At 46.5% G+C, this 14,434-nt stretch overlaps 1 protein-coding gene across 3 annotated transcripts in view; it reads right to left on the bottom strand.

Annotated features, from left to right (window-relative positions):
* LOC149336902 (uncharacterized) overlaps positions 1 to 13,110 on the bottom strand; it is a 43,673-nt gene extending 30,563 nt beyond the window's left edge. Inside the window, exons 1-2 of one of the 3 annotated variants that reach the window (XM_089553205.1) lie at positions 12,748 to 13,110; positions 1,440 to 1,650 (exon numbers count right to left, since the gene is read on the bottom strand). In XM_089553205.1, coding sequence (XP_089409331.1) covers positions 1,440 to 1,649 — 210 coding nt within the window. In that variant the 5' untranslated portion in view covers position 1,650; positions 12,748 to 13,110. Of the gene's footprint in view, positions 1 to 1,439; positions 1,651 to 12,005; positions 12,235 to 12,297; positions 12,589 to 12,747 lie in introns of those variants that run through there. The other 2 variants (XM_089553204.1, XM_089553206.1) reach the window with 2 other exon arrangements.
* Positions 13,111 to 14,434: the final 1,324 nt, after the last annotated feature.

Genomic DNA, 14,434 nt, shown 5'->3' with positions numbered 1-14,434 from the left:
AAACACGCAAATAACAACGAAGCTCCTTCGTTAAATCACAGAAATCACCTATAACAGCTGCACTGTACTAGCGCATTACTGAGTATTGCAATCATAACACAGGTTTTTTGCAAGAAAAGGTAACACCTCTCGAATCAATGCCTTCATACAGTGGCGAATATCTACACTCTCCTGTACTCTCACACACTGTCACAAGACTGTGCATGGCTACTTAGTGTGATATTCACTGCTCCAGAACAGGAATACATTTAATTGCCTGTTTGCCACCTACAACAACTCAAAAAGCTCGCAAAATTAGGGAGCCGTGACTGGCTCAATCCTTTCACGCTGTATTTTGCAGCTCTTTGACACAAGAGAGTAATCAGCCCCTTTTGAAAGCTGTTGGTATTTTCCTGAGGCTCAAAAGATTGAGAATCTGACTCTGAACCTTCTCAAACAGGCACTAAGGGCAACTTCATCCATTTACTACTCTAAGTAAAAACTGATTCCACGGCTCCTTCTGGCTATGTCCCCATTTGTACGGCAGCAAAAAACACACTTATTGTTGACAAAATAGGATTCAGAAATTTTCCCGCCACCATGTTCAAACTCGTGTCGTCCACATTAAAAGCAACTCCGTTGCAATAGCTTTGAAACAGCAGTGCAGCCTTGATGCAACATAGTCAGTCAATAAAACTGGCCGTTGACGGCGACACCTGTGTTTCATTTTTTACGCGCCAGCGTAAGGCTCCTGTTCCGCAGAAACTCGGGCGGTGTCATTGGTGCGAGTGAAAACGCCAGATTGGTCGAAAAGGTGGCTACGTCACGTTTAGAGCGGTGGATTTGAGAAGTGATTGAAACATTTGAAAACTGATGATTAAAAGGTTGCAACACCACTCAAACATCATTAGGACATGTAAGTATGTAAAGTGAATGAACTGCGCCGAAAAGAAACTTGGGGTAATTAGTTCAGAACCAAACGCCTGACCCTTGGGTTGAGAGTCAGACACACTATCACTATGCCACGGAGGCACCTTCGTACGGCTTGGTTAAAGTGATGCTTTATATGTGTGTTGTGTAGTCTTTCAGGTAATGAGTGTGACCGTGAAAGAGGAAACAGTGTCCATGTCTACATGGGCAAGAGGAACCACTGATGGGAGCCATTAACGATGTTGTGTCACACCTTGCCCTCGAATTTTGCCCTTTTCAACTTGCAAAAGTATTGCTTTCAATGCAAGCAGCATTAATTCCATAAAACTGCTGTAATGTATCAACACAGGATGACTGAAATTTGTCCTTCCTCCGTGTCCTTTCAAAGTGAATTCGTGGCTACAGGAAAGGGAGACTTCCAAGTTATACAGCAAGGTTGAGTTCTGATCCTCCTGGTAACTGACACACACGCAATGTCGCCTCTGAGCACATCGTGCTGTTCACTGTGAAGCTGGCTGCACTTAGCTCACCAGGTGGTCCTCCGAAATGGTAACTGCATCGTAGCTGTCATCATCACAAGTGGACGCCCGGGGGTCGAGCATCAGCAGCCGCACAACTGAGCCATCCAGTGCGCCATCAACTCCAACGATCAGGTGTTCGTGGTGGTGCTCGATCGTCACCAGCGTCTCCAAGGACAGGCATAGTCCCAGCAGGGACACCAAAACCACGGAACGCAGCATACTGTCAAAGCGAGAAGAAACAGTTGAGAGCTCAGTGCGAGTGCAATATTTCCAAACATCGATCCAAAAAATGCACTGCAGCACGTGACCTGTCGAGAGGAGTGCTTTGAGATAACTGACACGATGCGCATCGCCTAGTTTGCGTTCAAAATCCAAAATTACCCCTTTCGCAGAGCACACTTCCGAATCCCAGCAAAAAACTGTGAACTCCAACAACATTTAGTGAGAGCCGTGCAAAGTCGTTAGGGCGCCTAGATCTACACAGCTCATTAGACTCCATCCATTGAGAATGTGGTTCAAAAGCCGCGGACTGGTTCCCAACTTCCCTGCTATTCTCCCTTCCCCGCACACTGTAACCATCCCTGTTTAGCCATTGCCACCTGCCTCCACCGTAACCTCCCCTTGTGTCTACCGCTTGTCCTTTTGCTTCATCAGAATAACCAGTCTTTGTGATTTGCCTCTGACCTAGTTCCCACGGTGGCCCTAAAAAGTGCCAAGAAACATTCATCACACAACAATCAAGCTATCTGACACCAACATCGAGGTTACATGGACAAAAAGACAGCACAGCAGTGATTCTTAGCTAGTATATGAGGAATAACACCCCGAAGCTACATGTCCACTATGAGGAAACATGTAACGGTGAGCTTCAATTTTTCTTCTACCTGGGTTTTTGTAAAGTGTGCCAACATAGCGGCACAAGGAAGTTTTTGCATTCTGCACCACAGAAATGCAGCCACTGAGGCTGTGGCGTCGATACGCGACCTCATGTTCAGTAAGAGATGTGCCACAATCACTGAGCAGTCGTCACATGTCAGCGATTCTTGGCCGATGCAAACAAGATGATTCCCGTCATCGGTTACCCTGATGTCCCAAAAACCGACCATAAATAGGTGCCGAAATTGCCCGACACATTGCTGTGTTGCTAACACACTCCCTAAAGTACACCGTAACACGCTGTTTCCAGCCTCCACTAAATCACCATGGCAGTACTGCGAAACCGGAGCACAAAGTTCTCTTCACACATGGCACTTCTTGTGCCTCTAGCCCTATTATGTGCAGCAGAGGGAACCACATAAGTGTGTAACCTTCAGCGAGTTGGTGATTGAATGCAAGAGTGATGACCGCACAAATAAACAACAAGCATGAAGTATGGAAACACAGAGCATGGCACACAAAGCACAATGCTGCCATGACTGTTGCAAAAAAGTACTAAAGCTACGTAATACAGTTCTCATTTACATTAAAGCCCAAGGCTAAATGTTATGTGCAAGCCTCCCATAACAGAGAATAAGTAATCAATGCGAAAGCACCGGTCCATTGTTGCTGCCCAGGGTTCACAAAAGCACACATTGTGCAGCACCCTCTAGCACTATGCAATAAACATAGCTTTGCTATCATGTCATACGGCGATGAGATAAGCGGACACTTCACTCAAGTGCTCTTATTAAAGATATCACGACTGCTCTTGCCCATTCCAGAAGTCTCTTGAGCATAGAGTTTGGGTCATTGCCTGAACTCTGCCAATTAGTGAAGCCTTGATCTTTGCTGCAGCTTTGACAACACTGGGGACAGAATTAGTAGAGGCTGCTCCATTTTCCTTAGGCTTCACACCTTTGAGTCTGTGGACTGGTTGCTCTAAACAAACAAGCGACGAAAATGTCAGACAAAAGTTATGAAGATCCAATATTCTTTTACTAATGGTCCTACTTTGTGAATAAACAAATAACTGCTAGGTTTACAACAGATGTTACCGCCTTTACATGGATATAACGCGAGTTTTTCTCCGTTCATCGGTATGAGAGCGCATCTCGCATTATACATATTTAGAACCAAGGTACAAACATATCGTGATTTTTACAGCGAAAGCTCTACTTCACAACCAAAGCTGCGAAAGCCAGGCCATCACTGAAGCCCTGACCTTGAAAGAATAAATAAATAAACAAAATATTGCAGCAACTAGGATTCGAACCTGTGGCGACGCGAACAGAGTTTTGTTGGCCACTGAACGAGAGCACTATGCCATTGCCGCAGCCCATCACGCCTCGCGTTAAACTGCAACGCACTCTGGCGCTGTGCATTGCATGTCGTCGTCTTCATCAGCTTTCATCTGTGGCAAACAGATCACATCAGCCTGACCTCTATCAGAGCTTAACCTGAGTATAGTATCGCCGCCAGACATGCCGATGACCCAGTAAAGTAACCATGAGCCAATCAGGCTTACACACATTCTTTTGCACGTCTACTCGGATGAAGTACATTGAAACTCTACCCCTTTTTTCCCCCTCTCAGCGCACTTCCGAGACAACTGCAGCAAGCTTCACCATCAGGCTCGTGAGATGCCAGGAGAAGCCAGCTTTCTGGCAGCCTCAAGACCACGCGGCGCGCGTGAGAAAAGTGAGTGGTTAGGAACATAGAAAGAAGGCGGCACAAGGCATCGAGAAAAAGAAGGCACTGAAAGAGTTGAAGAGGGGAAAGCAAAGAAGGGTGAACGGGCTTATGGCTGGGCAGCACGAAACACGATGGAGCGGTGGCACATGGCGATGACTGCAGCCACTGCTTCGCAGAGGCTTTGCTGCAGTTGATGATGTCGCGCACATTTGTAAAATATAAGCATCCGCTGTTCCCATACTTTTGCAAACCGCCGTTTTTTCCAAGCCCCGGGCTGTAGATGGCTCAAATGAAAAGCAAGCTGGGACTGTGCGTAATCGTAATGATCTACTTTTTAAATTTTCGTGAGGTCACGAACTTGCTCCTCGCGTTCAATTCGTGGCAGCATTACATACACGTAAATGCGGTACGATTACTGCCTAATTAAAACTAGCGAATTATCAAAAAACCCTGCCCAAATACCAAGGTGTATATACTAAATCAATGGCTAGATTCAAAGCTGTTCTATCACCAGTTAATGTCACAGTACGACCGTTGGCTGGTTTCTCATAACCATTATCTTCTTCAGTGCTACTTTCCAGCAGGCCTCCTCCACCTCTGGTGGCTGACACTTTGACCATGCTTTTATAGACAAGTCAGAGCCCTCTACTTCTACCATACTGCAAGAAACTGATATACACCTGTGAGCATAAATGAAAGCCATGCCCATTTTAACAGTCTGCACCATTCGTGAGGATAACCAGCCCAATAGGCGACACCACTGAAACACATGTTCTGCATTCCTCCGGCACAAGCAGGTCGTTTGGCACACTGCACAAGGGTCAAGAAATGGGCATCTGCAAACAAGAGTTGCTGCTGTACAGCTATCCCACCTGATACCAGATCGATAAGGTAGACAGCCGCATCAAACAAAGCGCATGTTCGTGCAAGAGATTATCATGGACAGCAGCTCCCTATCAGTCAGCACATTCTATCCACTCACGAAAGACAGTAATGACTCTTAAATGCCAGAATGCCGGTAGTACAGGCAGGTTGGTGGTTGCAGTAGCGTGTTCACAGCCCTGGAACAATTGCTGCAGCAGCGATCAGTACCGACAAAATGAAAGAAAAAAATTGAATGATGATGACACCCGTGGTAAGGTGGATGATTCCGCACTGTGCTTTTGCAATTATTAAATGCTAATGCCACTCATGAGTGTGTGAGGATTGCATTTCTCCTCTGGGACGGTAATAACAAGTGCTGTACGCAGCGATAACTGTGGCGGCATTGACCTGAGCATCGTGTCGTGCAACATGTTTGCGGGCGGCATCCAGGAAGTGTTCAACGTTTGTTTTACCTGCCGCACTTCTCTTTTGCCTCTCGCATACGTGCAGTTCTCTGGCGCAACGCTCTGCCCGGGCCCTCCTGCAACTTAACTGATGTGTCGCGTTGACTGGCAGCTTTACGACAACTGCTTCAGCTCTCACTGTGCATTGTGCTGTAAGCGGTGCGGGCAGGGCACTATTATTTTTATTTCTTTTAATTGCCCACACTAAAGCTTGTGCAGGCATGCAGGGTGCCGCACCATGCAAACATTTCAAGACGTAAACTTGACTCTTTCAAACACGCATCACGTTCTACTGTTAAAAAGATTCTGAAAACTTGTATGTGTATACTTCAAACCCACCACTTCACAAAAATAACAAGAATGGGTCAAAAAATTTGAAATTCACGCACGACACACACTTCAACACTCGCGGAATTTCAGCCCTATTCTTAAAAAATAAAAAACATTCATCAACTACAGCTATTTCCGTAATGAAAAATCAGCCACAATGTCCTTTACTAAAATATTTCGCGGTGTAAGAGGAGATAAAAAATCGCGGACAGTTTAGCATTGCTAAGCATGAAATATTGCACGACAGCACAGCACATCATAACATCCATCTTTATTTCTTTTTATGAACAGCAATCTCTTTTCTAGGCACGAAATGGCCCTGTCGTTCTGCCCAGCCAGCATCTGGGCAGCCAGAAAATGTAGCCAGCATCACTGAATTCGCGAGAACGTCTTTAGACACTTCGAAAAACAGTTTGAAAAGTCACATGCACAATCTTGGAAGCTGTGCCACTAAGGGTTAAACAGTGTATCAAGGCGAATGGCACTGTACTTTTTTTTACCCTGCACCCCATCTGATGACGATGACGTTAGAGCAAGGAAAGAGGCAAGGGCTATGTGCGCACGAGGTGGTCACGTGATCTTGCTTCCTAGCTACGTGCCGGTGATTCACTATCTGCACACGCGGCACGCCCTCTGCTCCGCTTCTCTTTGCACTTCCACCTGCACTCCGCTCGGTGCATACGCGGACACGTGATGCTGACCACAACGACTACTATGCACACGCCAACCTTCGCGATAACAGCCGGTGGTGTAAAAGGCTGCTTGCAGAAGCTTTTCACGGGTACGTGCAACCCGCTGTCAGTGTGGAATTTAAGATGAATTTCACACCTTAACAGACCACCTGCCAAGCAAGAACGAGCAAGCGTGCTTGCAGAGACTACTGTGTTCCCGACCTTCAGTTTATTTTATAAAATGCATTTGTCTGCAAAAATGCACTCCTGTGCTGCTGAGTGCATCTGTTTTGCTTATCTGCTAGGAAAGTGCTGAATGCCCCCACTGCCTTCAACAGCGTCAAAAGTACAATGCGATGTCAGTGCACGTTAAAGAACCCCAGGTGGTCGAAATTTCCGGAGCCCTCCACTACGGCGTCTCTCATAGCCTGAGTCGCTTTGGGACGTTAAACCCCAATAAACCAACCAACCAAAAGTACAATAATGGTCCAGTGAAGCAAAAGTGAGACACTGGTTTCAAGAATGTGCAGGAGTGCATTAAAATGTACAGGTGTGTATAAGTGGTGGAAAAACAGGTAACCTGAAGTCCCTGACATGCACTCGACTGTCTGAGTAAAGGCCACGGCTCCACTCTCAACAATGCAATAATTTCACTTCAATATTCTGTGAAAAACGGAATGCCTCGAACAGAAATGCGCATTTTGAGACAGTAGTTGCCATACGTGAGAGTGCATTCCTTTCTAATTAAGAGGTGCGAACCCGAGCTGGTCACATATAGTACACACCCGTGCTTGACCTCTGTACTGCACTGAAGAACAGCAGATGGGCTATGTTTACAGAGATTACCTCGTTCTAATGACAAACAGGATATATACAATAAGATGAGGCTTTTATAAACTATAGAAGGTAAAAAAACTAACTACAGGTGCAGCCGCCCGTTGCCGTTTTCACGAGCAAACTGAGATGTCAATTAAGTTTTAACTTTTTTTTTATGCACACCTCTGATGCTAGGCCACACAGCCATAAACTATACTTCAGATCAATCATGGATTCCTTTTCATTAAAGCACTACACACACCTAATTTTATTTCACGTTTTCTTCTTTAAACTTATGTCTCACACATTAGAATACATGGATCACCACGTGGAATTCGCCTACGACAGCTAACAAATTTATAACTGAATTTCCTTTCTCATGCTGCTTTGGTTTCACCCGCCGAATGGTGGCTATGACATGCAGTTCAATTTTGGGTCATGTGAGGCGTGACAAAACTGAAAAATAAACATTGATATGTACTTTTAACTCATTAAAGCACTTAGACCAGCCTACTTCAATAGCTAGAATCACAACAAACGATGTACCAGCAGCTATATTGGCGTTTCTTGAGCCTCACGTGACCTAAAGTCCGACTACACATCGCAGCCATTGCTTGGTTAATGAAACCAAACCCGAAACACTGTTACATAATTTAATTATATAGTGTTTAACGGTCACAGGCAAATACCACGGGGTGCTCCATTTATACCAATGTCTAACACATCATTTGAAAGAAGAAAACACAAAAATTTGGTGCCTATAGTCCCTTAATGGCACCACGAGCTTTATTCAAAAATGTTTCACATTAAAATCTAATGTTTCGAGCTATAAATGCATTTTTCTTTTAAACCAAACGTAATAATGCAGTCACAAAAAGCTAAACAATTGGTTTTTAATGAGAGAAAGGGTTTCATTTCATTTATTTTACCCTCAGGGCTTTAGCATTACAGAGGGGGTGGGACAGTGAAAAAAAAAACAATACATAGATCAAAAACAGGGCTATATATATGAACAATATTGAGAGATGCTAGAGTCTTTCTCATTGTCCCTTTAAAGGACGCAACAACTGGCCCAGAAGCGAACAAAGCTGGAAGACACACTCAACCCCCTCTGCTAACAGAAAAAAACTTGAGGAGGCACTTCAGCTTGGCCTTAAGGGCATGACGCAATACCGTTAATGTGCCCCTGCAGCTGCCCGAGGTCCTCATTGCGTATCACTTCGCAGATACGAACACTAGTTCTTTCTTTCACAATCACATATAACGCTTAACCTTCCCTTGAGTGCGTAATCTGATAGCATCAGAGATCTCTCCCGTCCAAGTACTCCTTCTCTGCCAACTAGGTTCTGCCTACATTCCCATGTGTACGCAGTTGGTCATTCTATACTGTACAATCGTAGATCCCTGGGATTTCTCACACCGCTCCCGGCGCAGTGGTGCAGCGGTTGAGCGACGCACCGCTCTTCCAACACGTGGCTGCTTCAAACGCGGCCACCGGTGGGGTTTAATAAGGGGATATTCAAAATTCCGTAAGTGCGCTTTCCCGCATAACAATGTTGCCCCTAACAAGATGGCCGACTTCGCTACAAAGGAAATACATGGGCTTCAGGACAGGCGCTAAAGGTGTGGATGGAATGTAAGAAACGTATTTTGGAAGAATCAAACAAAAAACCAGTCTTTCTTGCTTTGTTTCAGCTGGAAACGCATGGTCCGCCATCTTGTTGGGGGCAAGATTGTTATGCGGGAAAGCACACTTGCGGAATTTTGAATATCCCCTATTGTGAGACTTAGGCTGCTCTTCCCGACCAACCTCACGCGACCAAACATTGTTTTACCTACCCCCTTCCACGGTGGGTAGTTTGTGAAGGCACCACAAGGTCAGATGACCTCGGTGACAGGTGTGCTACCTGCTTTTCTCAACATGTCAATGCCACCAATGCAGGGTTGCCGCTGCATGGGACCCTTAAAGGCGCACTAAAGAGGAATCTTCTGTTTTTGCCGCGGGAACTCGATCTACACGCTCCGAGCATTCTTAGAAACTTCGAATGATTGTCATGTGCGGCCGATTTCCACAATTTAAATCGGATTAAACGTTCCGACTCCCGCCTTTTTTTGAACTCACCGCAGATGCTCAGAAGAGTCAACTGATGTGTGGAGTGCCTTTCAGGCAGTCGCGTGGCCGCTTTGCTTTCACTTATATTCTGTTTTTTAGGTTTCCGTGAATAAATAGATCCAGTCAGAGGCTACATAGCTGCAAATTATGCCCACGGAAATAAAAATAAGCATGGACTCTTTGCTTTTGCCGATCGCTATGTATCACTCCGCCGATGGCAGAGTGGCAAGCCGCCACGGGACTGGCTGAAAGGTTGGTTGACCCCTCCTACCGTCTGCGGTGAGTTAAAAAAAAGGTGGGAGCCAGGACGTTTAATCCGATTTAAATTATGGAAATCAGCCGCACAGGGCAATAACTCAGAAAGTTTCTAAGAATGCTCGAAACGTGTAGATCGAATTTACTCCGTATAAAGATGAGTTCAGATTCCTCTTTAGTGCACCTTTAACGCCGTGGCATTAAAAACCTGTGAGGTGCGCACTTTTCTTCCTGCTTGCACCTGCACCAATGGTCACCTGCCATCATTGCTCCTAGGCTGCCTGGTATTTGCCACACGGCAGGAGAACTAGATAAACCACTGCAAACTTCCAGTCAACAAACCACACGGCAAATTTTATTTTGTCTCACTGACTAAGCAGCCTGGTCTTGAGAGCTCTTGCAGCATCGACAAAACATTTAGATAACACTCAAGCACTTAAACAGGCTGATGGGGAGATTGTTGGGGCATTTGATATCAGTGAAGCAGGAGACAACTGCCTGAGCACCCGATATACAAACCTCACAAGCAAAGTGATATCGTATCTGCACAAATAGATGCGAGTCAAGTTTTTGTGATAGCTCGCCACGCTAAGTGAGAAAAGATGTGAGGAAATAAAAACCTTTTTAGCACAGCGCTTCTCATCTGCACTGCTTTTCTGCGTGAAATAAAGTTCGGTTGACGTCTAGCGCTGCTTTCTGCGAGAACTTTTTTCCTTATCCTTTGTGTTTTTTTGCTAGTAACCAGCCACAACTGAGGAAAAGACTACATAGTGCGCAATAAATGAAGGGATGCCTTGCATACTAAATGGACTCCAAACTTTTTTCTTTTTTTTCAAGTTGTCAAGTAAGCTGCTTAGTAAGACACAATCACATTTCTCAGCCTAGTGCCCACCGCTTTCATTTCACCGTAAATGTAGAAACAGAGGAAGTTCCAGGTGACTGTGTCGGCACTTGTGCAAACTACATGCCCAATGCAACATCACTTAGCACATCATTTTGGCTGAGTTGGCTCTTCTACTATGATGGCTTAACCAGTGGTAAATGTTGTTACCTAAGTCAGAAAGACTAAGACAAGCCAAGTAAATTCCGTGGCGACGAACAGCAAGAACTCACCAATTAGGGGTTTTACAACAACACCACGTGAAATGCCACAACTGGAGTGGAGTTTTGCTTGTAAGGAATTAGGTATAAATGAGCAGAACAATGCAGGAAATGCAGAGACCATGACACTCAAATTTAGTAATTATTTAGAAGCAATGGACACTGCACAAAATCGTTTTCAGTGCCTACCAGAAGATGTACGATTAAGAAAGGCAGCACCATAGATAATCGTCGCTCAGTGACATCCTGCATGAAATTGAGAGGGTTCAATGAATATGGACAGGACATGTAACGCTCTGTACATTTAAATGGTGCTTTCTTGGGACAATAGATTGACGATTGAATGCCGAAGGAATAATTGTTGGCCCATTGTTTTTCTCAAGGCATGGCGTCATACAGTGGTAAACACAGGAATGAAGTTTTTGCCATGGATCCCAGCATTTAAAGGGACGACACTCCAGCATTTTTTTTAATATTTTGATTCGATAACCACACCACAGTCCTTAAAGAGTCCCCCTCTATCCAGTAAAATAAAGTTTTTCAAAATACAGAGTAGAGAGTATTGTAAAGTACTGAGTATAAGTACTCTAAAGGAGCAGAAATAAAAAAAAAAGAACAGGGTCTGGACCAACCTATGACGTCACAGATACTGCCACAAAACCTATCGTGTGCACTTTGATTGGCTAAACTGGCAACTGTGAGTAACAGCCTGGGTCATTACTTGTCTGAAATGACCAAAGCAAGCTCGAAATTTTGTCCTTCAGCAAATGCAGACTGAATATCGACGACCGAAAGTCCAGTGACGTCGCACACGCAAGAATGCCTGTAGAAATCACCCAAACTGAGGCTACGAAATGGGAAGTTTTAAAGTTCATTTGAACTGGAACAAAACACCACCCCGATTCGAAATATGGCCCGAAGGACCACAAAACGTCGGAAAACATACCATGAAAGTTTCAGTAAAATCTGAGGCGGTGGAAAGAATGCTAGAGTTACCCTTTCAGAACAAGACAACGAAAAGATACCAGGTCAGTAGGGGCAACAACCTGCAAGTTAAGATTTATTGCATATGGCACAATCTATATCAGGTAGATGCAAAGGTGCAACATGACAGCAACCATCAACCACAACACCTCCAATGCTTCTTTGGTCGCAAATTTTCTGCGTCCTGTTTTGAAATGCAGCTAAGCTTCAAACAACCAACTGCACACACTAGAAAAACAGGCCTGTTTGACTAAATCTGAGGCATCTTCTACTGTCACAACCTCCAGCGCTTGGTATTGAGCAAAATATAAACTGATTTAGCAGTATATATTTAACAACATATAGAAGAAGCCAAGACAAAGCATACCTGCCCCGGCTAGTCGCTGTGCAAGTTTACACACTCGAAGAGCCCGCCGGACTCGCACTTACGACGAACCGACTCGAAAGGAGAATCCAAACGAGATATAAGTGAGCACGGCGCAGTGTAGAGAGACGGCGAGCGTCGCGCCGGTGAAAAAAAAAAAAAAAAGTTGTTGATAAGCACAACCATCACGTGGACACTTCCGAGAAGAGCCACAACACGGCGCTCTTCCGTCAAGGTCACTAACCGCGATACGAAGGCGGCTAACCCGAGGTGCTGACGAGCTTCAGTCACTTACCTGTCGTTAGGCAACGCTCTTCTACAAGGAGGCAACGCTCTGCCTCTGCGCGCGCCCAAGTGCTTCTGACAAAGCAGTCTCCTCGAGCGCGCTGTCCGCTGAAACGGACGACTCGACGTCCCCACAGTTGCGAGCTGCCCCGATCGCTGTGAAAAGGAAGCTGTACAAAATCCGGCCAGTAACATCGCCTGTGACACTGCTTCCTCTGGGTTCCGACTGCAGTTCCTCGTCAGTGCGCCGATCTCTTCCTCCTGCTACTCAGCTGGCCCATGCGCCCATGCTTTCAATGCGTCTGTCCGCGCGCGTGATCAACAAGCGCACGGCTCTCCGCTACAGGCTCTTATCGCACGAACCGAGCACGTTTCCTTTTTTTTCTCTCGAATCGCATCCTCTGATGAAGCAAACAGCAGAGAAACGCCGTTTGTTCAAACTGCAGAACAATATTTTTACCTTATCTTCCGTGGCGCACTGTCCCAGCGGCGGAGCGGAACTCGTTCGATGTCGCAGAAGCTGGAGAAAAGCCACCATGCCTTCACGCACAAGTCCGGCGATCGACGGTTGCGAGCGATGCAGCTTGACGGCCTGTGCGCGAGCGCAGCTTTTCAAACGGCCCGGCACAGACGCGACGATCGCGCGACGACGAGTATGAGCCTTCAAAGCATCGATCACACATGACACATCGATCAACAGGTGTCTCGCATTACGGCGCGAACTTCGCGAAAACCGAAACAACGGTCATGCCGTAAACAACTCGCTGACCCCGCCGCCATGGAGGAAAAAAAACTCCTCCATGCCCGCCGCCGCCGCCGCTTATACACGCGCGCACTGCGCTCACATGCTAGATAGATGCAATTACAGCTCTTGATCATGGGGGGGTGACGGCCGCCCCCTTGACGTACCTTTTATGGTTCCCTCACTTCAAAGTTTACAGGCATAGAGTGCAGGCTCTAGTGCGGCGACGTACAGTACATGCGTGCACACACGGCGCAAGTTCGAACAACGAAAAGATAACAACTCTAAAGCGAAATTATACGCTCAGGAAACCACTCAATCAGGGGGTTTCTCGTTTCACGACAGTCTTCGGTTGTCACGGCTGGTTGCCTGTCGGCATCATTTTTCTTTCGTGACACAGAGGGACACAGAGAGGAGGGGAAGGCGCGGCTTTTAAACTTTCGAAGACAGGCGCCGACTGCGGGAGGGGCGGGGGGGGGGGGGGGGGGGGAGAGGGGGAGAGCTTGAGCTTCCCCCCCCGGAGACTGAGCGATGTCACCTGTGAAACGACACGGAGGCTGTTGCTTCTTCGTCTGTTGTCCTTCTTACCCACGGTGTTTCGGTCATGACTTCAAGCGACACTGTGCCATGGTTCTAGCGCTCGAAAAATTCGCCAATCTTTGCTCTTTGGCCACAATATTCGCGCCATTTTTTTGCACTTCCTGGTGATGTATTTTGCTTTTCTAATTCAGTTTGGTTTTCCTGAGTCTAACGTTGTGCTTACAAACGCGTGTAATTTCGTCGCGTGTGTCGTCTCTGGGCGTCAGGCATAGCGAGTGCACAAAACTTTTGTTTGTGCAGTTTCAGTTCCATGAACGCTTTGACGCCACCTTCCGGGAAGCGAACTGATGTCAAGTTTGGCAGCTGGACACTTACCATTTTTGACGCCGACATGACGATGGCCGTGGTGCACCCTCAAGGGTTATGCTTCGTCGCCCGTTGCTTCAGGACGACTCCGATTTCATTGCAGGCGTTTCTGCTTTGTCCACTTTTTTCCCGACATCTATTTAGAACACTCGTGTTCGTTCCGCTCCAGCCTGTACAGTTAAAAAATTGGCAGTGGCTTCGCTCGGTTATGCCAGGATATACGTCGCGAAAGCGAGCGCAACGACGAGGCAAGCGCTGTGACGTCATACCAAACGGTGGCGGCGCCTCCGCGGCGATGCGCGTGGTGTGACGTCATGCCAGATGGCGCGGCGAGCGCGCGGCGTCCGCCAGCTGGCATGACGTCACACCGCGCACCTCGCTGCGGTGCTCGGGAAGGAAAAAGGAAAAAAAATCGCTGTAGCTTAGCTTGGTTCAGCCCGGTAATTGCGAAAGCAATATCCGTACCTACGCCATGGTTCAGCTGGTAGTGTAGCTGGTG

The sequence above is a fragment of the Amblyomma mixtum genome, chromosome 7 (genome assembly GCF_055824585.1).
Source record: "Amblyomma mixtum isolate Tamu chromosome 7, ASM5582458v1, whole genome shotgun sequence".
Lineage (NCBI taxonomy): Eukaryota > Metazoa > Arthropoda > Arachnida > Ixodida > Ixodidae > Amblyomma > Amblyomma mixtum.
The sequence above is the reverse complement of the archived record's forward strand: the minus strand, read 5'-3'. Positions and strand labels throughout refer to the sequence as shown.